The following is a 26,896-nucleotide window of genomic DNA, read 5'->3' on the forward strand; positions in this document are numbered from 1 at the left end:
CAAAATATGCGTATGCTGTTAGAAAAAAGGTGCCAGAAGACTTGCTCGACACAGGGTTGCCACAAATCTTGAATTGAAAAAAAAAAAAAACAAGGCCCTGGCCGGTTGGCTCAGTGGTAGAGCGTCGGCCTGGCGTGCGGGGGACCCGGGTTTGATTCCCGGCCAGGGCACACAGGAGAAGCGCCCATTTGCTTCTCCACCCCCCCCCCCCCCTTCATCTCTGTCTCTCTCTTCCCCTCCCGCAGCCAAGGCTCCGTTGGAGCAAAGATGGCCCGGGTGCTGGGGATGGCTCCTTGGCCTCTGCCCGAGGCGCTAGAGTGGCTCTGGTCGCGGCAGAGCGACGCCCCGGAGGGGCAGAGCATCGCCCCTGGTGGGTGTGCCGGGTGGATCCCGGTCGGGCGCATGCGGGAGTCTGTCTGACTGTCTCTCCCCGTTTCCAGCTTCAGAAAAATACAAAAATAAAAATAAATAAAATAAAACAAACAAACAAACAAAAACAATACTTGTGAAGAATAATAAAGCAAAGAATAATAAAATGAAGTATGCCTGTCTTTACTTCCTGCAAATGTAATCAAGTTTTAAAATAACTTAGGCGGACATCAATTTTACTTAAACCATATTAAGAGGTGGAAATTGCAACTCTTCAACTAAATTGCATAGTTTAGACTTGTACTTTTATCTCTACTGTCATATCAAGCCAAGAAAACTTATTAGACTAAAAGAAGTGAATGTGAATTTGCAGGGTCTGCTAAGGGAAACTTTGAAAACCTATTATCACATTAGCACTTAACAGCTGTACAAAAATTACTTTCAAGTATGCTCCAAGGGTCACCTCTTTTTTTTTTTTGTATTTTTCCGAAGCCAGAAACGGGGAGGCAGTCAGACAGATTGCATGCGCCCAACCAGGATCCACCCAGCATGCCCATGAGGGGGCGATGCTCTGCCTATCCGGGGCGTCGCTCTGTTGCGACCAGAGCCACTCTAGAGCCTGAGGCAGGGGCCACAGGCCATCCCCAGCGCCCGGCCATCTTTGCTCCAATGGAGCCTCCGCTGCGGGAGGGGAAGAGAGAGACAGAGAGGAAGGAGAGGGGGAGGGGTGGAGAAGCAGACGGGCGCTTCTCCTGTGTGCCCTGGCCGGGAATCGAACCTGGGACTCCTGCACGCCAGGCCAACACTTCTACCACTGAGCAAATCGGCCAGGGTCCAAGGGTCACCTCTTTTTTTTTTTTTTTTTTTTTGTATTTTTCTGAAGCTGGAAACGGGGAGATACAGTCAGACAGACTCCCGAATGTGCCCGACTGGGATCCACCCGGCACGCCCACCAGGGGCGACGCTCTGCCCACCAGGGGGCGATACTCTGCCCCTCCAGTGGCGTCGCTCTGCCTCGACCAGAGCCACTCTAGCGCCTGGGGCAGAGGCCATCTTTGCTCCAATGGAGCCTTGGCTGCGGGAGGGGAAGAGAGAGACAGAGAGGAAGGAAGGGGGGTGGTGGTGGAGAAGCAAATGGGCGCTTCTCCTTTGTGCCCTGGCTGGGAATCGAACCCGAGTCCCCCGCACACCAGGCCGACGCTCTACCACTGAGCAAACCAGCCAGGGTCCAAGGGTCACCTCTTAATTGAAGAATTAACCTCCAGAAGTCAAGTGACAGGCATTATTATCTACATTTTATATGCTAGGAAATGATGACAGATTTAGCATTGAGTAACCTGTTCAAAATTTAAAAATTAAAAAAGACTGGCTTTATTTGAAATAAGATTTATGTGCCCCAAATGCCTTTCCATTGGGTTATATCCATTAGTCTACATCTCTACTTTGAAACCAATGCATTTGAAAAAGTTACTTCCATTTTGTGTCCAATATCTTAATGTATTACAATAGTATAGACAGATTCCTGTAGTGTTGCTCATTCTCTAGTAGGCCATAAAAAACAAATTTTGTGCTGTTTAATCTTCAGAAATAAAAATGAATGTAAAGCTGATTATATTAAAACCAAACTTGTAAAGACTTTCTTCCCAAAGTAGAAACAATCTGTTTGACTTAAAATCTTTTATTCATGCCTGACCTGTGGTGGCGCAGTGAGATAAAGCGTCGACCTGGAACACTTGAGGTTGCCGGTTCGAAACCTTGGGCTTGCCTGGTCAAGGCACATATGGGAGTTGATGCTTCCAGCTCCTCCCCCCTTCTCTCTCTCTCTCTCTCTCTGTCTCTCTCACTCCTCTCTCTCTAAAAATCAATAAATAAAATTAAAAAAAATCTTTTATTCATTTGGGCATTAAATTACCTAACGCCAGGCTATTTTAAATTTCAGCAGTTTTCCTTGTGTCATCTCCAGGTTCTTATAATTATTATAAGTCTACTTCCTTATGAAATTTGCTCTACCAAAATCAATACATAAGTGATTTGACTTATTACAGCTAAAAGTGACAAAAAATACTTTTCATGAAAACTAAGCATATATTCATGAGTTAGGTCTCAAGGTTTCTGTTTCATTGGAAGGAAGCTCTCTATTATGTGGATCTATAAAATGATCCAAACTTCAAAAACAGGAAGCTGATAACTTGATTTATCTTAATGGCTTTGGCTCATGAATAAATGATAATGGATTGTGTTTTTCTTATAAAAAGAAATGGAATTTGTACAATAGTATGAGTCTTAATTGACATATTTGCTCTACTTTTTAAAGGATTCTAATTTCTAAGACATTCTTTGTATTATTTATAATGAGCAGTCAAAACTTTAACTGAAAGCCATTCTTTGACCACAGTTTGCCATCAGCCGAAACTGAGGAAAGAACACAGGTCTGATCACCAAATCAATAAATCTAGCCACAAGCTGACTAAAAGCTTCCTTTAATCTTCTTTCTATTAGGTCTTCCTTTAAATTAAACCATTCCCTTTATGAATTTTTTTAAATTTATTTATTTATTTATTTATTTATGTATGTATGTATTTTTTACAGAGACAGAGAGTGAGTCAGACAAGAGGGATAGACAGGGACAGACAGGAACAGAGAGAGATGAGAAGCATCAATCATTAGTTTTTCATTGTGCATTGCAACACCTTAGTTGTTCATTGATTGCTTTCTCATATGTGCCTTGACCGCAGGCCTTCAGCAGACCTAGTAACCCCTTGTTGGACCCAGCGACCTTGGGTTCAAGCTGGTAGGCTTTGGCCCAAACCAGATGAGCCCGTGCTCAATCTGGCGACCTCGGGGTCTCGAACCTGGGTCCTCTGCATCCCAGTCCGATGCTCTATCCACTGCGCCACCGCCTGGTCAGGCCCAGTATGAATTATTTAAGTGAATGGCATGATTACAGAAAGATTACACACAATTTTTAATACAAAAATGCTCAAGAAACCTAAAAATATCCATCAACATATTTTCAGAACCATAGTATGAATCAAGATGCTGTAGGTTCAAAAAAGAGGGTTAATGTCCTGAAAAGCTTCAGAGAGAAATAGAAAAGTCAAGTTTATTTCCTCCCAAAGCGCAGTTAAGTGTCTGGTCCAGACTAGCTATTAGCGATTAAGTAGTTCCCTTCCACTGTCAAGGCTTTTCCCTGAGGTAATGCCTAAATTCTTAATTTTAATATTTTATCTTGTTACTTTTAGCTTCTTCCTCTCTTACCAATAAGCTCTACACATTTCCACCATGCTGAATGCTTTCTCAACTCTAGAATTTACTTTTCAATTTGTCACACTGTCTTAGAGTTACAAAATTTATATTTAAACATATTGATATCTTCCCATTGTTCCAAAACTTACTCATTTTACTTATATAGGCCATAATTACATTTTAAAATGAGTTCGTTTCTGAATGTTGCTTGCTTTTCCCAATATAGTCTCATAAAGTAATTGAGAAAGGGATTGACCTTTCTAAATTCTGATCTCTAAATGCTTTAAAAAATTATTTATTTATTTTTTCTTCATGGTAAACAATTTCTTTCTCAAATCTTTATATTTCTACTTTCCAGATTTCTTTTTACCGTAGCAAATAACAAAGGGAGAGTACAAACCATTTTAGAGTAAGAGAGTCTCTGCCCTGCTCTCATTTATTATAGATCAGGGGTTGGGAAACTTTTTGGCTGAGAGAGCCATGAACACCACATATTTTAAAATGTAGTTCAGTGAGAGCCATACAACGACCCATGTATGTTACGCATTATCCAATAAAAATTTGGTGTTGTCCTGGAAGACAGCTGTGATTGGCTCCAGCCATCCGCAACCATGAACATGAGCGGTAGGAAATGAATGGATTGTAATACATGAGAATGTTTTATATTTTTAACATTTTTTTTTTATTAAAGTTTGTGAGCCAGATGCAGCCATCAAAAGAGCCACATCTGGCTCACGAGCCATAGGTTCCCGAACCCTGTTATAGATCATCTATTTCAACACTATATATCTGGCAGTATTTTGAAAATGTTAACAGCTATTAATATCTTGAAATTGAGAAATAAGAAAGGCAGAGAAAATACATCACAAACAACTAGTTTGACTATATTAAAAGCTGCTTAGATCTTGATTTTTATATAAACACCAATTTTTACCATTTTAAAAGACACTGTAATTCTTTCATTTTACAAAGAAATTATATAAAATTACCTTTGGACAGAATAGCTGTTAGTTTCTCATCTCTTAAATTTTTCTGTACTGATAGAAAGTTATTTTTTAAGTAAAATATTTAAAATAAGTGTTACATAGAAACAGAAAGTCTCATTATCAAATTCTGATAAAAATTATAGTCATACGTGGAGTCTTATCATACTATTTGTTTTCTTTAACCAAAGATGAATATTTAGGAGCGTTTATATATATATATATATATATATATATATATATATATACACACACACACACACACACACACATATATATATGTATATATATATTCTTTTTTTTTTTACAGAGACAGAGTCAGAGAGAGGGATAGACAGGGACAGACAGACAGGAATGAAGAGAGATGAGAAGCATCAATCATCAGTTTTTCGTTGCGTGTTGCGACACCTTAGTTGTTCATTGACTGCTTTCTCATATGTGCCTTGACCGCGGGCCTTCAGCAAACCAAGTAACCCCTTGTTCGAGCCAGTGACCATGGGTCCAAGCTGGTGAGCTTTTGCTCAAACCAGGTGAGCCCACGCTCAAGCTGGTGACCTCGGGGTCTCGAACCCGGGTACTCGGCATCCCAGTCTGACGCTCTATCCACTGCGCCACCGACTGGTCAGGCTAGGAACATTATATTGGTAAATTAGATAAGCTTCTCAGTGACCTACAAAAGTGCCATATCAAAGATGAGGTAGTAAGAAACTTTCGTTTTCTAAAAGGAAAATATCACCTGTAGAAGAGATATTTATCCTGACACTGGTGTTGAGATCCTGAGCCGCATCACTGCTAAAAGAGGTGCTATTCTAGTAGCTACGCTTCATTGGAATCAAGACAATTGTGAGATCACCGAGAAAAAGAAATGCTAGAAGATAATGGGAACACATTTTCTTGGTTTAATTTTGTGATAATTGCTAAAAAGTTATTTTTACACTATTACTGAAAAATCCCATCTTTATATTAGCTGCAGAACTGTAGGAAAGAGAAACATTACTTCAACATAAAAGCAATGATACCTAAGAAACACCTGTTGCCTGAACAGGCGGTGGCGCAGTGGATAGAGCGTCGGATTGGGATGCAGAAGACCCACATTCGAGACCCCGAGGTGGCCAGCTTGAGTGTGGGCTCATCTGGTTTGAGCAAAAGCCCACCAGCTTGAACCCAAGGTCGCTGGCTCCAGCAAGGGGTTACTCGGTCTGCTGAAGGCCCGCGGTCAAGGCACATATGAGAAAGCAATCAATGAACAACTAAGGTGTTGCAATGCGCAATGAAAAACTAATGATTGCCTGACCTGTGGTGGCGCAGTGGATAAAGCGTCGACCTGGAAATGCTGAGGTCGCCGGTTCAAAACCCTGGGTTTGCCTGGTCAAGGCACATATGGGAGTTGATGCTTCCAGCTCCTCCCCCCCTTCTCTCTCTCTGTCTCTCCTCTCTCTCTCTCTATCTCTCCCTCTCCTCCCTAAAAAATGAATAAATAAATAAATAAATAAATAAAAAACAAACAAACTAATGATTGATGCTACTCATCTCTCTTCGTTCCTGTCTGTCCCTGTCTATCCCTCTCTCTGACTCACTCTCTGTCTCTGTAAAAAATAAATAAATTAAAAAAAAAAAAAAGAAACACCTCTTCTAACTTGGAAATTTAAGTCAAATTTCTTTCAACACAGGTAATAAGCAGTATCCTACTAGAGCTTAACTAGCATCAGGAAATTAATTACTATAATATAAAAAATAATAGCAATTTACAAAGGGGTAAACAGCTCATCAGAAGAAACAACTGTCTTGGAAATTTATTATTCACTGAGTGTTTTAAAAAGAGAGGACGGATAGACTATCCATCAATTATCTTATATTGGGGATAATGATGTTTCTAAGAATGCTTTCCTGCTCTTGGGTTAGTAAGTTTAAAATACGACACCTGTTGACCAGTACTGTTCAGTATGGCATATCCATATAGCTCTTAAAATGTTTTACTTTTCTTGAAGTTACAATAAAGACATGTTAATTATGAAAATAGGGATATTTGGAACCTGAAGAAACAATATTAAGCTTTCTGAATACAGTAGTAAGCTCTACGTTTACTTCTTGAATGTTTACTCAAGCTCAACTTAAAATGATGAAAAACTACTTAAAGGAACAATGAAATTTTATGGCTGTTCATAAACTGTGGCAACTCCCCAAATAATAGGCTCAGAGTTTTTATAAAGGAGCTAAGTAGAAGCAATAGTTCAGAAGTAAACACAGAAAACCCCACAGTTGCTTTAGTATTTTATAACTACTAGTTACTGTGATATCAGTATTTTTTTTTTTTTTTTTTTTTTTGTATTTTTCTGAAGCTGGAAACAGGGAGAGACAGACAGACTCCTGCATGCGCCCGACCGGGATCCACCCGGCACGCCCACCAGGGGGCGATGCTCTGCCCCTCCGGGGCATCGCTCTGTTGCGACCAGAGCCACTCCAGCGCCTGGGGCATAGGCCGAGGAGCCATCCCCAGGGCCCCGGCCATCTTTGCTCCAATGGAGCCTTGGCTGCGGGAGGGGAAGAGAGAGACAGAGAGGAAGGAGAGGGGGAGGGGTGGAGAAGCAGATGGGCGCTTCTCCTGTGTGCCCTGGCCGGGAATCGAACCTGGGACTTCTGCACGCCAGGCCGACACTCTACCACTGAGCCAACCGGCCAGGGCCGATATCAGTATTTTTAAGGCTCCCAGCAAGAAAGGAACATCATGTTCTGAAATGGTAACTCTTCCAGGTTTCAAGAGAAAGCAATTCAAGGCATAACAAATGACCATCCACTTTGTAGAATAAATTCACTTCCAAAAATATCACGTTCTCATTTGATTCTTACTGATCAGATTAATTAAATTTAGCCATTCTGCTTTATAGTTAAATCAAAATAAAAACACATCAAGTTTGATTGTAAGCCATTTTGTCATCTTTAACATCCCAATTAGTAAATTACAAAAGTCAATTACATTAGTATGAGTTGTGAATTACAACAATCAGCTTTACTGAAGACCTTTAAAACAACTCTGAAAAAGAGGGATGGGGAAGCCATATTTTATGTATAGGAACACCAATGCAATTGGATAACAAAGCATTTTATATGTAGGAATGGACATAGAATTATTTTGAAAGAAAATGAAAATACAGATTAACTGTGTTTACAATGCCTACCACATTTTAAATATCCCTGTTTCATATGAAAATTAAGAAAAGAAAGAAAAAGTATACACTCTATATACCAGGTTGGTAGTTAACCTGGTCCCTCCCGCCCACTACTGGGCATTCCAGCTTTATGGTGGGCAATAGCGGAGCAACCAAAGTATAAATAAAAACATAGATTTAACTATACTAAGTTGTTTTATAAAGATTTATTCGGCCAAACTTAACGAAAATCCAATATAAAGTGCTTGGTAAGTAATTATTATTATATGCTTTACCTTGCTGTAACTGTCTCTTAAATTTATAAAGTAAAGTTACGCCCCTACTTCATAACTTACCATTACTGTGGAACCGGTGGTGTTTTAGAAAATTTTACTACTAACAGAGATACAAAAGTGGGAGGTTGGTATAAAAAGGTTGACTATCCCTGCTCTATATGATAAAAACAAAAAGCAAACACTTGATCAAAAATATCCATTGTTAGCCCTGGCCGGTTGGCTCAGCGGTAGAGCGTCGGCCTGGCATGCGGGGGACCCGGGTTCGATTCCCGGCCAGGGCACATAGGAGAAGCGCCCATTTGCTTCTCCACCCCCACCCCCTCCTTCCTCTCTGTCTCTCTCTTCCCCTCCCGCAGCCAAGGCTCCATTGGAGCAAAGATGGCCTGGGCGCTGGGGATGGCTCCTTGGCCTCTGCCCCAGGCACTAGAGTGGCTCTGGTCGCGGCAGAGCGACGCCCCGGAGGGGCAGAACATCGCCCCCTGGTGGGCAGAGCATCGCACCTGGTGGGCGTGCCGGTTGTTCCCGGTCGGGCGCATGCGGGAGTCTGTCTGACTGTCTCTTCCCATTTTCAGCTTCAGAAAAAAAAAAAAAAAAAAATATCCATTGTTAGTGTGTAACTTTAAACAATTAATGTATCTTAAGAAAATAAACTGACCTGGGAAGCAAAATTTAGGGCAGAAGTTTATTTTGGACTCTAATTTGTAGAAATATTCAAAGTAGCAATAGAAAAAATAAAATATTAAGTTCCTGTGTTCCTACCCTTTACCTAGCATTGCTGTTCTGGTGCATCAATCCTGAGTACTCTAACTTTTGATTTATAGTGATATTCCTTCAGATATAATTTCATAGAAGAGGGAATTGGAAGGGTATCAATGCCATCATAAGTTGTACAGTTACAAATAACTGTTCTGCATATATGCTGCAGGGAAAAGGGGAAAGTCCGAATTAAAGGAGTGGATAAAAGTGGTTCAAAGAACATACAGGCAGTCGGGTCCTTATAGTGTTCTAGGAGCCCAGTAATGTCAGGAGAATGGAAGACACAAGGATCATGTGCATCAAAGCTAAAGTTATGATTCCACTGTTCAATTCTAGCATGAAGAGAATGACTGTAGCGTCTAAAACTGACAGAGAATAAATAATCTTCCTGTGCTGAGTCTCGAAGTAAAAAGGTACCCTCTGGTTTTCCTTCTAGTAGAGCTTCAGCTGCATATTTATCCATTACTCCCCAGTAACATGGATTGTTATTGATCTGAAGGAGGTCTGGTACAAGACAGTGGACATAATCAATTTGGGTGTGGTACTTAGGAGTTGCTTCCAACTGCAGGATTTCTTCATCCATTTCCCATTTGGGTTTGTTTCTTTTCCTGGAACTTGTGCAAAGTGTTATAATTTCATCATCTGAATCCATATCACTATCTTCTGTACTGTTATTTGAAACCAGGTTCATCACAGAGCCAGTCATAGGACCACCTCTACAAGAAGCATTGTTGGTAGTTACCACACAGGGCTGAACACTGGTATGCGAGAAACAGTTTGCTTCATCTTCCATGTTTCTTCTTTGTTTTAGCTGACCATCCCTCAATTCATTCTGAGACAGGTCTGTGCTTACCAATTCATCTGATTTGGGATTGATAGGAGCAGTGTGTCGTTTAATAAAATGCCACCTAAAGGCTAGATCTGATCGAGGTGGGAAAGGACACTTATCTAACATGAGTTCACTGATATGAATTTTTCTTTTAGATGGAAGCCCTGAAGAGTGCCGACTACTACAATTCTTTATTGGGAAACACTGCCCCACAGCATCTTGAAGTTTCTGTTTAAGAGATCGGCCCAAAAATCTATGCCCACAGGAATGATCTAAATCCAGCTCAATGGATGAACAGCTGTGCTTTCTTTCTTGGCTCTGTAAAGGAACTTCAGTTTTCTCTGCTGCATTTACTGTTTCAGCATCTGAACAACTTTCACTCTTTTTTGACCAAGATAACTTCTTTCCACTCCATACATAACCGTCCTTTCTGTCAGCACTTCTACTCCGACTAGTTTTGGGCCTGACATCTAAAGTTTTACTATTACTTTCACTATTTTCTGCCATTTTAATAACTTATCCAAAAATTCCAGTGTTATAAATACTGCATTTTCAGTTTTTCTGGCTGGAAGTTTCTTCTGGGTACTTTCTGGATGTACCTAAGGAGGGAAAACATCATTAATCATTTGTCATTTATACTGTATAGTTTACATATTAGGCCCCATTTAGACCCAAGATGAAAAAGCATAATTAGTACATGAAGAAGATGGGATATTCAAATAAACTGCTTCACCATATACTAATAATTTCATAGTTCCATGGAGTCAAGAATCTAAGTTACTTTCCCATAAGTAATTCCCACAGCATTTTAATGTGAATTGGTAAAAGGCAAGCCTCCTCCATTATCCAAAATATATGCTCAAAATGTGAATATATACCCGAACGCCCTACGCAGCAACAGCAGAGAGGGTGGGGGGCCTGAAGAAAGACCACACCTAGGGAACACAGAGGCCACACCCAGTGGATTCCAGTGGCCGAAACCTTCTTTTACACAGACAAAATGAGAAAGCAGAGAAATGCAACAGAAATGAATCAAGAGAAATTCCCAGAAAAGGACCTGAATGAGTCAGCTATAACCAAATTATCAGATGCAGAGTTTAAAATAATGATTGTTAGAATGCTCAAAGATCTTAGAACAACAATAGATGGTCATTACAAACACCTAAATAAAGAGATAGCAAATATAAAAAAGGACATTAAAATAATAAAAAAGCATCAATCAGAAATGACAAATACAATATCAGAAATGAAGAACACAATGGAAGAAATTAAAAGCAGGAAGGATGAAGCTGAGAATCGAATCAGTGTGTTAGAGGACAAAAAATGAAGGCATGGAAGCAGAGCAGAAAAAAGAAAAGAGACTCAAAAAGTTTGAGGAAAATCTAAGAGAGCTCTGTGACAACATGAAGAGAAATAACATCTGCATCATAGGGGTTCCTGAAGAAAAAAAAGAACAAGGGATAGAGATATTGTTCAAACATCATAGCTGAAAACTTCCCTAAATTAAGGTAGGAAAACGTCTCACATGTTCAAGAAGCACAGAGAACTCCATTAAAGAGGAACCCAAAGAAATCTACCCCAAGATGCATTATAATTAAAATACCAAGTGATAAAGAGAAGATATTAAAAACTGCTAGAGAAAAAAAGGCTATCACCTACAAAGGAGCCCCCATAAGGATGACTTCCAACTTCTCAACAGAAACACTTGGGGCCAGAAGAGAATGGCAAGAAATATTCAAAGTAATGCAGAACAAGAGCCTACAACCAGCAAGGCTATCGTTTAAAATTGAAGGAGAAATAAAAAGCTTTCCAGACAAAAAAAAACACTCAAGGAATTCACTACAACCAAACCAATGCTGCAAGAAATGCTAAGGGGCCTGTTGTAAACAGATCAAAGGGGAAAAAGAATATTGCAAAAAAGGAATACAGTTTTAAAGAATAAAATGGCAATAAACAACTACATATCAATAATAACCTTAAATGTAAATGAATTAAATGATCCAATCAAAAGACATAGGGTAGCTGCATGGATAAGAAAACAGGACCCATACATATGCTGCCTATAAGAGACACACCTTAAAACAAAAGATGCACATAGATTGAGGATAAAAGGATGGAAAAAAAATATTTCACGGAAATGGAAATGAAAAAAAAGCTGGAGTAGCAATACTTATATCAGACAAAATGGACTTTAAAACAAAGGCTATAGTAAGGGATAAAGAAGGTCACTACTACATAATGATAAAGGGAGCAATCCAACAGGAAAATATAACCATTATAAATCTGTACGCACTTAATATAGAAGCACCTAAATATATAAAGCAGACTTTGATGGATTTAAAGGGCAAGATCAACAGCAATACTATAATAGTAGGGGATTTCAATACCCCACTAACATCACTAGATAGATCCTCAAGAAAGAAAATTAACAAAGAAACAGCAGGCTTAAAGGACATACTAGATAACTCAATTTAACAGATATCTTAAGAACCTTTCACCCTAAAGCAGCAGAATATACATTCTTTTCAAATGCTCATGGTACATTTTCTAGGATAGACCACAGTTAGGGCACAAAAATGGTCTCAACAAATTTAAGAACATTGAAATAATATTTAGCACTTTCTCTGATCACAATGGCATGAAACTAGAAATCAACCACAACAGAAAAACTGAAAAATACTCAAACACTTGGAAACTAAATAGCACGTTATTAAATAACGAATGGGTTAACAATGAGATCAAAGAAGAAATAAAAAAATTCTTAGAAACAAACAATAATGAGCATACATCAACTCAGAATTTATGGGACACAGCAAAAGCAGTCCTGAGAGGGAAGTTTATAGCATTACAGGCATACCTTAATAAGCTAGAAAAAGCTCAAATAAACAAATTGACCCTGCATCGAAAAGAACTAGAAAAAGAAAAGCAAGTAAAGCCCAGAGGCAGTAGAAGGAAGGAAATAATAAAGATCAGAGTGGAAATAAATGACATAGAGGCTAAAGAAACAATACAGAGGATCAATGAAACCAAGAGCTGGTTCTTTGAAAAGGTAAACAAGATCAATAATCTCTAACCAGACTGACCAAGAAAAGAAGAGAGAGGACTCAAATAAATAAAATTAGAAATGAGAGTGGAGAAATAACAACTGACACAACAGAAATACAAAATATTGTAAGAAAATACTATGAAGAACTGTATGCCAAAAAACTAGACAACCTAGATGAAATGGACAAATTCCTTGAAACATATAATCTTCCAAAAATTAATCTAGAAGAATCAGAAAACCTAAACAGAACAATTACAACAAATGAGATCGAAACAGTTATCAAAAAATTCCCAAAAAAGAAAAGTCCTGGGCCTGATGGCTTCACAAGTGAATTCTACCAAATATTCAAAGAAGAACTAACTCCTATCCTTCTCAAGCTATTTCAAAAAATTCAAGAGGAAGGAAGACTTCCAAGCTCCTTTTTTTTTTTATTTTTAATTACAGAGACAGAGAGAGAGTCAGAGAGTGGGATAGACAGGGACAGACAGACAAGAACGAAGAGATGAGAAGCATCAATCTTTAGTTTTTTGTTGCGTGTTGCGACTTCTTAGTTGTTCACTGATTGCTTTGTCATATGTGCCTTGACCGCAGGCCTTCAGCAAACCGAGTAACCCCTTGCTGGAGCCAGCGACCTTGGGTCCAAGCTGGTGAGCTTTTTGCTCAAGCCAGATGAGCCCGCCCTCAAGCTCGTGACCTCGGGGTCTTGAACCTGGGTTTTCCGCATCCCAGCCCGACGCTCTATCCACTGTGCCACCGCTCGGTCAGGCCCCAAGCTCCTTTTTTGAGGCAAGCATAATTCTGATTCCAAAACCTGGCAAAGACAACACAAAGAAAGAAAATTATAGGCCAATATCCCTTATGAATTTAAATGCTAAAATCCTTAACAAAATATTAACAAACCAGATTCAGCAATATATGAAAAAAATCATACACCATGATCAAGTGGGATTTATTCTTGGGAGGCAAGGCTGGTACAATATTTGCAAATCAATCACTGTGATTCTTCACGTAAACAAAAGGAAAGAGAAAAACCACATGACAATTTCAATAGATGCAGAAAAAGCATTTGATAAAATCCAGCACCCATTCATGATCAAAACTCTCAGCAAAGTGAGAATACAGGTAACATACCTCAACATTATAAAGGACATCTATGACAAACCCACAGCCAACATCATACTCAATGGGCAAAAATTAAAAGAAATCCCCTTAAGGGCCTTACCAGGCGGTGGCGCAGTAAATAGAGTGTTGGACTGGGATGCAGAAGACCCAGGTTCAAGACCCCAAGGTCACCAGCTTGAGCGCAGGCTCATCTGGCTTGAGCAAAAAGCTCCCCAGCTTGGTTGGACTCAGGGTCGCTGGCTCAAGCAAGGGGTTACTCAGTCTGCTGAACGCCTGTGGTCAAGGCACATGTAAGAAAGCAATCAGTGTACAACTAAGGTGTTGCAATGAAAAACTGATGATTGATGCTTCTCATCTCTCTTCGTTCTTGTCTGTCTATCCCTCTCTCTGACTTTCACTCTGTCCGTGTAAAAAAAAAATCAATCCCCTTAAGATCAGGAATAAGGCAGGGGTGCCCCCTTTTACCACTCTTATGCAACATAGTTCTGGAAGTCCTAGCCAAAGAAATCAGACAAGAAAAAGAAATAAAAGGCATCCAAATTGGAAAAGAAGAAGTAAAACTATCATTATTTGCAGATGATATGATATTGTATATAGAAAACTTTAAAGTCTCAGTCAAAAAACTACTGGACCTGATAAGTGAATTCAGCAAGATCGCAGGATATAAAATTAATACTCAGAAATCAGAGGCATTTTTATACACTATGAACTGTCATAAAGAGAAATTAAGGAAGCAATCTCCTTCACCATTGCAACCAAAAAAATATAGTACCTAGGAATAAATTTAACCAGGGAGATTATAGACTTGTACTCGGAAAATTATAAAACATTGATAAAAGAAATAAGGGAAGATACAAACAAGTGGAAGCATATACCGTGCTCATGGTTAGGAAGAATAAACATCATTAAAATGTCTATATTACCCAAAACAATTTATAAATTCAATGCAATACTGATTAAAATACCAATGACTTCCTTTAAAGATATAAAACACATATTACAAAAATTTATATGGAACCAAAAGAGAAGACGAATAGCCTCAGCAATCTTGAAAAGGAAGAATAAAGTGGGAGGTATCATACTTTCGGATATCCAGTTATACTACAAGGCCATTGTACTCAAAACAGCCTGGTACTGGCATAAGAACAGGCATATAGATCAATGGAACAGAACAGAGAACCCAGAAATAAACCCACACCTTTATGGACAACTGATATTTGACAAAGGAGGTAAGAGCATACAATGGAGTAAAGACAACCTCTTCAACAAATGGTGTTGGGAAAATCGGACAGCTACCTGCAAAAAAATGAAACTAGACCACCAACTTACACCATTCACAAAAATAAACTCAAAATGGATAAAAGACTTAAATGTAAGCTGTAAAACCATAAGCATCTTAGAAGAAAACATAGGCAGTAAGCTCTCTGATATCTCTCACAGCAATATATTTTCCTATTTATCTCCATGAACAAGTGAAATAAAAGACAGGATAAACAAATGGGACTATATCAAACTAAAAAGCTTTTGCGCAGCTAAAGACAATAAGAACAGAATAAAAAGACAAACTACACAATGGGAAAACATATTTGACAATACATCTGATAAGGGGTTAACAACCAAAATTTATAAAGAACTTGTAAAACTCAATACCAGGAAGACAAACAATCCAATAAAAAAATGGGCAAAAGAAATGAATAGACACTTCTCCAAAGAGGACATAAAGATGGCCAATAGGCATATAAAAAAATGCTCAACATCACTAATCATTAGAGAAATGCAAATTAAAACCACAATGAGATATCACCTCACACCAGTCAGAATGGCGCTCATTAACAAAACAACACATGATAAGTGCTGGCCAGGATGTGGAGAAAAGGGAACCCTCCTGTACTGCTGGTGGGAATGCAGACTGGTGCAGCCACTGTGGAAAACAGTATGGAGATTCCTCAAAAAACTGAAAATCAAACTAATTTTTGACCCAGCTATCCCACTTTTAGAAATATACCCCAAGAACACCATAGCACTGTTTCAAAAGAAGAAATGCACCCCCATGTTTATGGCAGCATTGTTCACAATAGCAAAGATCTGGAAACAGCCCAAGTGTCCATCAGTGGACAAGTGGATTAAAAGGCAGTGGTACATATATACTATGGAATACTACTCAGCCATAAGAAATGATGACATTGGATCATTTACAACAACATGGATGGACCTTGATAACATTATACTGAGCAAAATAAGTAAATCAGAAAAAACTAAGAACTATACAATTCCATACATAGGTGTGACATAAAAATGAGACTCAGAGACATGGACAACAGTGTAGGGGTTACGGAGTGGAGGGAGGAGAGAGAGGGGGTTGGGGAAGGGGAGGGGCACAAAGAAAACCAGTTAGAAGGTGATGGAAGACAATTGGATTTTGGGTGATGGGAATGCAGCATCATCAATTGTCAAAATAACCTAGAGATGTTTTCTCTGAACATATGTACCCTGATTTATCAATATCACCCCATTAAAGTTAATTTAAAAAATGTAAAAAAATATATTCCGCAAACAGCAAATGCTCAAAAATATTTATTTCTGCCTGACCAGGCGGTGGCACAGTGGATAGAGCATTGAACTGGGATGCAGAAGACCCACATTCGAGACCCCGAGGTCGCCAGCTTGAGTGCAGGCTCATCTGGTTTGAGCAAAAGCTCCCCAGCTTGGACCCAAGGTCGCTGGCTCAAGCAAGGGATTACTCGGTTTGCTGAAGGCCTGCGGTCAAGGCACATATGAGAAAGCAATCAATGAACAACTAAGGTGTTGCAACGTGCAACAAAAAACTAATGATTGATGCTTCTCATCTATCTATCTGTCCCTGTCTATCCCTCTCTCTAACTCTCTGTCTTTGTAAAAAAAATAAAATTAAAAACTTGTTAAAAAATATTTATTTTAAAAAAAAAAATTTGTTTTCATGTTTGTTGTGTTAACATAAGAAATGTTCAAGCCAATTGAATATTTTATGAATTTATTTGAGCCAAAATGATGACAGTTGCCAGAAAGAAAAAATCTCAGTAGATTGAGAGAAAAGTGCAGAGAACGGCACATTTTTATATTATTTTGTACATTACAGTCAAAGCAGGAGGCACAGGGGGTTATGGTGGTAAAGTAGGGAGGTGGGAAAAAAATGTAAATAATTTCTCGTCTTGAGGTACATCTTATGCCTATCTCCTTTCCCCTTATTTTTAAAAAAAATTCATGGCAGATCAGTGAATTCAATGTAAGAGATCGAAATCTATAAGCTGGTATTGGAAGGCTACTATCCTATATAGTTCCCTTACTCCTTATTGACCAAAAATGTGAACAGTCTTAAGTTATATAGCTACTAAGAATTTATTAAATACAGGGGTTCCTCGTGTTACAAGTCTTGACCTATGACGTTTCGAGTTTATGATGCTCACTCCCTCAAAAACTTCGTACAGGTAGAATCATCTCCAGTGTCTCCTGCATGTTCCTTAGGTAATCCTGATTCACCTGACTCAGTATCTCCAGAACCTTCTACAGGTTCTCCTGCCTCTCCAGCTTCCTCCTCCCAATAGGTCACTCTCTCCCACCTTGCAATGCCCCTTCCAGTATGCAAGTCAAACACAGGAATAAAGGTAAGAAATTTATTTTACTCATTTTTATAATTTTTTTGTTACTACAGTATAGTACATTATTGTCCTTTTCCTATTTCCTGTGGCTTAGTTATGTTTTTATGTTATAGACCCCTGTTATAGACTGTGATTTTACAACTGTGTTAGGATAGGTAAGTGATTTAGGCTAGGGTGTGTTTCGACTTACACCAAAATTCGGGTTACGTCACTGTCATAGGAAAGAAACTGTGTTGTAACCCGAGGACCCCTGTAAATACCACTGAATAGTACAAATGCCACACAAGCATTCCCAATGCAGTTCTTTTTTGGGGAAGGAATTCTAACTTGTCTTTACAAAGGACACAAATAATAGCCAGATACATTTCAGATCCTCTGCAATAACCTGTGTTATTAAATTCCAGTACCCCCCAAAATATTGTTTTTTTAGCTTTACTTCTCACAGGAAAATGTAAAATATCCATGAAATTTTGAAATGCTAAAAATGAAAAGACAAAGAGGGAGGTAGGGAGGGAAAGAAGGAGGAAAGAAATGAGTAGGAATGAAAGAGAAAAAGAAACTAAGGGATGGAGAGAGGAAGACAACGAGTAAGTCTGAGACCCATTATGACTTCCTAGGTCCCTTGGGATTCAGAGGCCCTGGTTTTGAGAAACACAAATTTTAGAGGAGTCTATTTGATTAGAGTTGGCTAGTTATTTTCCTTTCCAAAGTAGGACAGGCATAGGACTTCTTTATCTACCCTTAGGTTGGGGAAAAACTAAGTAAGTGTTGAAGAAATTTATCTCGGTCAAGCTCCTAATAACAAGTTCTCTGCCAACGATAATTTTTTTTTTTTTGACAGAGACAGAGAGATAGTCAAAGAGAAGGATAGATAGTGACAGACAGACAGGGAGGGACAGAGATAAGAATCAACAATTTTTCATTGTGGCACTTTAGTTGTTCATTGATTGCTTTCTCACATGTGCCTGGACTGTTGGACTACAGCAGACCGAGTACTCCCTTGTTCAAGTCAGCGACCTTGGGTCCAAGCTGGTGAGCTTTGCTCAAACCAGATGAACCCACACTCAAGTTGGCGACCTCAGGGTCTTGAACCTGGGTCCTCCGCATCTCAGTCCGACTCTCTATCCACTGCACAACCGCCTGGTCAGGCCAATGATGAATTTTTTGCAGTTGGAGTGGTGATATTTGCTGCCACAAGCTTTGGGGGGGGAAAATCAAGCCAGTTAGATGCAAACTGAAGTTAAGAACTTTGACATGGTAGTGATCTTCTGGAAGTCAGGGACTCTATGTCACTTTCTTTTTATCCAATATCACTACAGAGGTTGGCACACAGTGTAAGTGTATTGATGATAATGTATTAAAACCATGAAGTCCTATAAGCCACCTAATGAAGAAAGCACCAATTCTCTAATATATGGCTCTTATGGTACCTGGGGAAATGGGCAATGTACTATGTATGCATCCATGACTAACATATATGATTCATTTTTAATGCTCAAGTTAAGACTTTCACGGTTGACAAAACTCAGAATCCCAATGCAGTTTTAATTTTTTCATTTTTCTGAAGCTGGAAACAGGGAGAGACAGTCAGACAGACTCCCGCATGCGCCCGACCGGGATCCACTCGGCACGCCCACCATGGGGGGGCGCTCTGCCCACCAGGGGGCGATGCTCTGCCCATCCTGGGCGTCGCCATGTTGCGACCAGAGTCACTCCAGTGCCTGAGGCAGAGGCCACAGAGCCATCCCCAGCGCCCGGGCCACCTCTGCTCCAATGGAGCCCTGGCTGCGGGAGGGGAAGAGAGAGACAGAGAGGAAAGCGCGGCGGAGGGGTGGAGAAGCAAATGGGCGCTTCTCCTGTGTGCCCTGGCCGGGAATCGAACCCGGGTCCCCCGCACGCTAGGCCGATGCTCTACCGCTGAGCCAACCGGCCAGGGCCCCAGTGCAGTTTTGTCAACTCATTTCAGTAACTGGTCAACTTCACTATCAGTATAGGCAGTTTTAGGAAAACACAGAATCAGACAAAGATGTTGTATTACACACACACACACACACACACACACACACACACGTATATTCTTGCTAATTCTGACAAACAAGAGGATAAATTTCTATAGGGCAGTGCCTTTCCTATGAAATTGGCTAGATATACTAAAATTTACAATATGAAATATTGAGTTTTATTAAGACTAATACTAATATTGGTCATAGATGTAATTTACTTAACTATTTTTTTTTTTTTGGCGAGTGAGACACAGAGAAACAGAGAGGCAGAAAGACCGGAAGGGAGATGAGAAGCATCGATTGATAGTTGCGGCACCTTAGTTGTTCATTGATTGCTTCTCATATGTGCCTTGACTGGGGGGCTTCTGCAGAGCCAGTGACCCCTTCTCAAGCCAGCAACCTTGGGGTTTCAAACCTGGGTCTTCAGCCTCCTAGGCCGATGCTCCGTCCACTGTGCCACCACCTGGTCAGGCTACTTAACTATTCTTACGTAGAATATGATTTAAATCTAGAATTGAGGGGAAGAGCTCTATAATTTCAAATGTTTTGAAATTAAAGTTGAATTTTGTGAGTAAGAAAATCAATCACATGCGACATTCTGATTCTGATTAAATTTCTGATTACGTCAGAGGAACATTAACAATCTTAGCACTCAAGTACTGTATTTCCCCACGTATAAGACGCACACCTTCCCAAAAAATTTGGGGTCTAAAAACTGGGTGCGTCTTATACAGTGGTTGTAGATTTTTTTACTTGCATTTCCCACTTTTTCACGCTTGTTTTTGCGCTCATTGTTGAAGACAGTGATTTGTCATCAGACACAGATGAGGACAAGATAATGGATGGGAGTTTTGACAGTGATGAGGAGTTGTATGAATTTTATGATGAATAAAACTTGAGTTCAGTATCTTTATGTAATACTTTGTTTTTCAAATTTCAGGCCCCAAAATTAAGGTGCATCTTATACATGGAAAATATAGTAAATGTTTAGAGCCACTTCAATTCTTTTCAAGCAAGATTTTGAAACAAGTATTTGCAGTGGCAAATATAATCGTCACATGCTTAAAAGGGTGAATTAATGATACAGATTTACCATATAAAATACCCCCTTTCTAAACACTGAATAGCACTAGTGATTATACTTACTATTTTGATGTAGTGAGTGTGTAGATATATAATCATTTAAAGTCCATAGGGAAAAATATTTTAAAATCTTATTTTGAAAGAAACATCATCACTTAGTACACCAAAACTATGTATATTCAACAATAAACTTTGGTGGTTCACAGACTAAATTCCACTGAACAGAAATAAACAGAAATAACAAAGTAGGCTGAAGAAAATGAAGTCACTGATTAGAAGAGACACTTATTACTGCTTAAGAGCTTATATTGAATATCTTTTTAGATAAAATAAAAAAGTCTCAAAGCAGGTAATTTTTCTTAATACTACATAACTTCAACACTTTTACTCAGCACAATAATGTAAAAGAACCTATCTAACATTTGAAGTGCCTGCTTTTACCTTCTAGAAAAATACCAAAATAGCATTAGACATATGACCAGTTTTATTCCACTGGGTGTGACCTCCATCTTCCCTCCCTGCTACCTCTATATTGTGTCATTTCTTCCTTCATTTCTATGATCACAGCTAAGTTCTCTACCTCTATTCTTGATAACATTTCCCACTTTTACCAGGGCCTACTTCAACTTTTCTCTGCCTTAAAATACAACCAAGTCTCCCATAAAATATTCCAGTGATTCTAATGTTTCCTTTAGTTGCAACTGCTGCTTTCCATTACTAAATTTTTAAATGAGTACTATAACTTGATTACCCTTGAAGTAACAGTTGTTTTTTTCTGATAAGAAAAGAAATAGTTATCTGGTTTGAAATGGTTTAAGTGAAAGTCTTTTTTTTGTTTCTTTATTGATTTTAGAGAGAGAAGAAGAGAGAAAGGGGAGGAGAAGTTTCAACTCATAGTAGCTGCTTCCTGTACATGCCTTGACCAGGCAGCAAGGCGTACCTACTACACCCCTGGTAGGTCTGCGATTTTTAAAAAATTAATTAATTTATTTTTTTTGTATTTTTCCGAAGTTGGAAACGGGGAGGCAGTCAGACTCCTACATGCACCCAACTGGGATCCACCCGGCATGACAACCAGGGGGCTATGCTCTGCCCATCTGGGGTGTCGCTCTGTTGCAACCAGAGCCATTCTAGCGCCTGAGGCAGAGGCCATGGAGCCATCCTCAGCGCCCGGGCCAACTTTGCCCCAATGGAGCCTTGGCTGTGGGAGGGGAAGAGAGAGACAGAGAGGAAGGAGGGGGGAGGGGTGGAGAAGCAGATGGGTGCTTCTCCTGTGTGCCCTGGCCGGGAATCAAACCCGGGACTCCTGCATGCCAGGCCGATGCTCTACCACTGAGCCAACCAGCCAGGGTCTGCTATTTTGGGACATAGGGGTGGATGCTCTCTACAGCAGAGATGGAAATGCTAACTGCCATTGCCACGTGCTCCTCTTTGGGACAGTGTAAGACCTGCCAGGACTGCAGGGATGAGGAGGGTGCCTAGGCCCCATGTGCGTGGACTGATTTCCTGGACTATGACTGAAGTGGGCACCGGCTCCTTTGTTGGATGGATTTACAGATTTTGGACAATGTGAAATACCCTGATGGGGGTGGGAGGTGGCTTTGCTGGAAGTTTTTCCCATGGCTAGAAAGAAGGCCGAGGACATTTTGCACTTTTGGCAAAGTGCTCAGAGACTGGTGAAATGTACCTTTGTAATTGTTGAAATTTTATGATTTGTGATGTAGTTGTAATTTGTGTAATGTGCCTAATATCCTTGTACAGGGATGCTGGTGGTGTAGATTGTGGGTAGTAAAGTGAGCATAGGGTGGATTGTTGGGCAGATAAAACATATTATGCTCCGTTTGTTAAAGATGGCGCTGCCCACGTGGAAGCCTGTTGCCCAGGTGATAATATTAGTTGCCCTTCTTGCTTGGGATGGTTGTGATTATATTAATATGTGTTGGGGGAGGGCTTTCGCGCCATAAGGTTTTAAAAGGAAGAGAGATCACGTTGTTCCGGAAGAAGAGTGATTACGTTCTAGGAGGAGCCCATGCTGTAGGAGAGCAGAGAAAGGCCAAGTGGAGGAGGCCAGGAAAAGCAGCCAAGATGGCAGAGTACTGAAGGAGAAACCAGTTCGTGCAGAGAGAAGGAGATGGAGAACAGAGGTGAATAAGGCTGGTGAGCTAGAAACCTTAGATTCTAGGAAACTCGGATGAGTCAGTAGCTTTGTGAGCACTGAGTGAGTGGGTTTTGGAGCCCATTGTATGCTTTTACTTGCCCACCGGGTGCAAGCTAGGATTAAAGCTAAGGGCCCACAAGTTCTTGTCTCCATTGTTTCTTTACCAACTGTCCGAATCATATGCAAACCTGCATGGGCCAGGCGGCAGTGATGGTGGCCGTGGCTACTAGCTTTACACACCCAACATCGACGAAAAGGGGCAAGTCTGTTTGCCAGTAATTAGTGCTGAAAACTGGAAGCCAGCAACCAAGACTGACCAAGTAATCCAGTCCCTCATAGCACTGGTGAACGACCCACAGCCCGATCACCCGCTTCGGGCTGACTTAGCTGAAGAATACTCCAAGGACCATAAAAAGTTTTGTAAGAATGCTGAAGAGTTCACAAAGAAATACGGGGAAAAGCGACCTGTGGACTAAAACCTGCCGCGACTGATTCCAGCGAGAGCGAGCACAGACCCCAGCAGTGCAGTCAGATACCCCACTATGCAGGGCTGTGAAAACAGACACGTGCCACCGCCTGCGTTCGCTGGTGGCAGTTATTTCCTGCAGTTTTTTTTTTTTTAAATCAAAAGTGGTCTAGGTAACCTGTAAAGAAAGGATTAAAAATTTAAGATGTTCTAGTTTTGCTTTCTTTGTTTTAAAAATCACTGCTTCAATCTAAAACAAACAAAAAAATCAATACAGACATTTTACAGAAAATAGTAACATGGAGGATGGAGGGGGAATATTATCAAAGAAACTATATTAGAAAATATCCCAGAACCGAAGGACATCAGTCTCCATATTGAAAGAGCACCAAACAACGTGGGGGGAAATACACATAAAGTTACATTATTCTAAAATGTTAGAGTCCCTGAGATAAGGAGATACTAGTATTCCTACCTTATAGGCAACACTATTATTCTGTATGCTTAAAATTTTTTTAAGAGGGTAAATCTCATATAAAGTGTTCTTACCACAATAGAATAAAATATGTAATAAAATAGCCCCTCCCCACTAAAGTCTTCTTGAGAGAGAAAAATCACACACACAAAAGAAGGGCATTTGGTTTCTCAACAGTATCTGGAAGCTACAGGCTAGTTTCCAACCTTGAAGAGAAAACCAACCAAACATGAGGATAAAAATAAAGAAAAACTCAGATGTATAAAACATCAACAATTTTACCTCATATTGGACAATGTGCTCTTTTAAAATTAGGGTGTAAAGCCAAAACAAAGGAAGCAACACAGGAAACAAGAAAACATAGGAGAGAGGAAAAGTGAATTCTGGAGATGATGAGGAAGGGAGGTCTCCGGGCAACAGGGAATCAAGAGCTGCTGGAGATCAAGTCATTCATATAACCACACAAGGACATAAGGCTCCAGGGTGGAAGATCTTAAGAAAAAAGAAACAATTGACTTTTGGAAAATTCAACTGAGAAAATAAGAAAGCAATGTAAAAAGAATTGGGTAATTTGTTTTTTTCACTACAAAATAACTTATTACAACATACAACTCCAGCACATCCTCCTATGTGCAAGCACACACTGACTACCCTAACTAGGGTCCCCTTGTTTTCCCCTTGCCTGTAGAACTTTTCCATCAACTCTACCAGATAATATATCTCCTTGGCCAAGGAATCTGCCTTCTTTCCGAGTCTCATTTCTCTTTTCCAGATCTTTCCATTCCCCTGTGAGGGTCTCCTGCTCTGCCCTCTTTTTCTGGCGGTACCTAGTGGCTGCTGTCTTGTCCTGCTCTTTTTTTCAGCTTTTTATCTAGTTTTACATCCTCTACTTTTGTTGCTACCACCTCCTCTCCAGTAGGGGAATAGGGTTCGGGGTGGGCAGAGCCATAGAGGGCACCTGCAGACAGCGGGCTCCTATTTGGAGAGGCCTTAGAGGTAGAGGAACTATTTTGGGGAGAGCCCAGATAGGACTCAGGGCTCATACAGATGCCACTATCATTGTCTGAGGTGACATTCTCCTCCTTACTCATTACGGCAATATAAACAGTGGAATCTGATTTCCAATCTCCTTCAGAAATATAAACGTCAATGTCCAGCTCTAAACTAAAGGAATGATCTGGAGTTGAGGACTGGGTCTCTGGTAAAAGAGAAAGAGGTTGCAGGAAGGTGAAGGAGGCAACCTGGTCAGTTTTTGGTAAACTTTCTGGAAGATAGCCAATTGGGTTATCTGTCTGGAGTGGGAGATAGTTCTTTATTAATATCCTGGTTTAGCAGGTCAAAGAGATCACACGTGTCATCCAAAATGGCCAAATACTCATTGGGCATGGCTTCCAGGTCATTTAAACTGAACAGGGTATCAAAGTCAAACTCCTTGAAATCCATTTTCTCCACCATCCAACCTGTCCCAGAGAAGGCATCCTGGCATCCTCCTTGCCCTTGTTTGAGGCATTGGCCAACTCACTCACCCACAAGCCATTCATTCATCTGAGCCTGCCTTAGCCTTATTGCTGGAGAAGCCATGAGGTTTGAAGTGCTTGGCCACCTCCAGATAGTCCTCAGAAACTTAGGCTTTGTTCAGCCCCCAACCACGACGGGTGGAATGGGGACATCGCTGCTCAGGAAGCTCATTTGGTCATGTTGTGGAGTTTTGCTGGAATCAAGGAATGTGCTAATTTTTTTTATTTTTTATTTTTCTGAAGCTGGAAACGGGGAGACAGTCAGACAGACTCCCGCATGCGCCCGACAGAGATCCACCCGGCACGCCCACCAGGGGGCGATACTCTGTCCCTCCGGGGCGTCGCTCTGCCGTGACCAGAGCCACTCTAGCGCCTGGGGCAACAGGCCAAGGAGCCATCCCCAGTGCCCGGGCCATCCTTGCTCCAATGGAGCCTTGGCTGCGGGAGGGGAAGAGAGAGACAGAGAGGAAGGAGGGGGTGGGGGTGGAGAAGCAAATGGGCGCTTCTCCTATGTGCCCTGGCCGGGAATCGAACCCAGGTCCCCCGCACGCCAGGCCGACGCTCTACCGCTGAGCCAACCGGCCAGGACCAAGGAATTTGCTAATTTGAAGGTGTCTTTGTCGGTTATAGCAGTGCCTCTGCTGGATGCTGTGAAAAGCGCTGTCTATGGCTTCAGCCATGGTGAGCCAGGAGGTCCTGCTAGTGCCGCTGCCAAGGCCAATGCTGCCTCTAATGCGCCATGGCAGCTGCGGACCTGGGGGAGCGGAGGAGGGAAGGGACACAGTCCGGCAGAGGGACTCTACGTCGGCAGATGGAAGCAGGAGAAATGCAGAATTGGGTAATTACTGATAATAGAAAAATTCAAACATGCCTGACCTGTGGTGGAGCAGTGGACTGGGTGTCAACCTGGAATGCTGAGGGCACTGGTTGGAGACCCCTGCCCAATCAAGGCAGAGAGGAGAAGCAACTGTGAGTTGATGCTTCCTGCTCCGCCCTATCCTGTCTTTCTCTCTTTCCAATCAATAAAAATCTTGAAAAAGAATTCAAATATTATACAAGAAAACAGAGTTATGAATTACATGGCTCAGCAGTGAATGATACTTAAATATTCACCCAAACTGTGATATAACTAAATGTAATAAAAGTAAGAGCAGGAGACTAAAAGAGAGGTAAATCCTCATCTATTGTAAGAACTCAACAGATAATGTCTAATAACTGATGAATCAAGAAAGCAAAGTATAAACATATTATTTAGAAATATAAAGGTAGCCTGATCGGGCGGTGGCACAATGGATAGAGTGTCAGATTGGGATGCAGAGGTCCCAGTTTCGAGACCCCAAGGTCACCAGCTTAAGCGCGGGCTCATCTGGTTTGAGCAAAAAGCTCACCAGCTTGGACCCAAGGTCACTGGCTCGAGCAAGGGGTTACTTGGTTTGCTGCAGCAGTACGGTCAAGGCACATGAGAAAGCAATCAAGGAAAAACTAAGGTGTTGCAACAAAAAACTAATTGATGCTTCTCATCTCTCTCCATTCCTGTCTGTCTGTCCCTATCTGTCCCTCTCCCTGACTATCACTGTAAAAAAAAGAAAGGTAATTATCAGAAAAAGTTAAAAAATTTGAAAGTAGCCTGACCTGTGGTGGCGCAGTGGATAAAGTGTCGACCTGGAATGCTGAAGTTGCTGGTTTGAAACCCCAGGCTTGCCTGGTCAAGGCACATATGGGAGTTGATGCTTCCTGCTCCTCCCCCTGTTCTTTCTGTCTCTTTC

General features: G+C 40.7%; 1 protein-coding gene and 1 pseudogene across 4 annotated transcripts in view; both read right to left on the reverse strand.

Annotated features, from left to right (window-relative positions):
* Positions 1 to 8,651: 8,651 nt before the first annotated feature.
* Positions 8,652 to 26,896, reverse strand: part of LOC136376363 (suppressor of cytokine signaling 4-like) — a 37,800-nt gene continuing 19,555 nt past the window's right edge. The window contains exons 1-2 of one of the 4 annotated variants that reach the window (XM_066342341.1): positions 23,688 to 23,708; positions 8,652 to 10,224 (exon numbers count right to left, since the gene is read on the reverse strand). In XM_066342341.1, coding sequence (XP_066198438.1) covers positions 8,807 to 10,132 — 1,326 coding nt within the window. In that variant the 5' untranslated portion in view covers positions 10,133 to 10,224; positions 23,688 to 23,708 and the 3' untranslated portion in view covers positions 8,652 to 8,806. Of the gene's footprint in view, positions 10,225 to 13,380; positions 13,483 to 23,687; positions 23,709 to 26,896 lie in introns of those variants that run through there. The other 3 variants (XR_010746178.1, XM_066342340.1, XM_066342339.1) reach the window with 3 other exon arrangements.
* On the reverse strand, positions 23,006 to 25,283 carry LOC136375847 (cyclic AMP-dependent transcription factor ATF-4 pseudogene; annotated as a pseudogene).

This window comes from Saccopteryx leptura, chromosome 6 (genome assembly GCF_036850995.1).
Source record: "Saccopteryx leptura isolate mSacLep1 chromosome 6, mSacLep1_pri_phased_curated, whole genome shotgun sequence".
In the NCBI taxonomy this organism is placed as follows: Eukaryota; Metazoa; Chordata; class Mammalia; order Chiroptera; family Emballonuridae; genus Saccopteryx; species Saccopteryx leptura.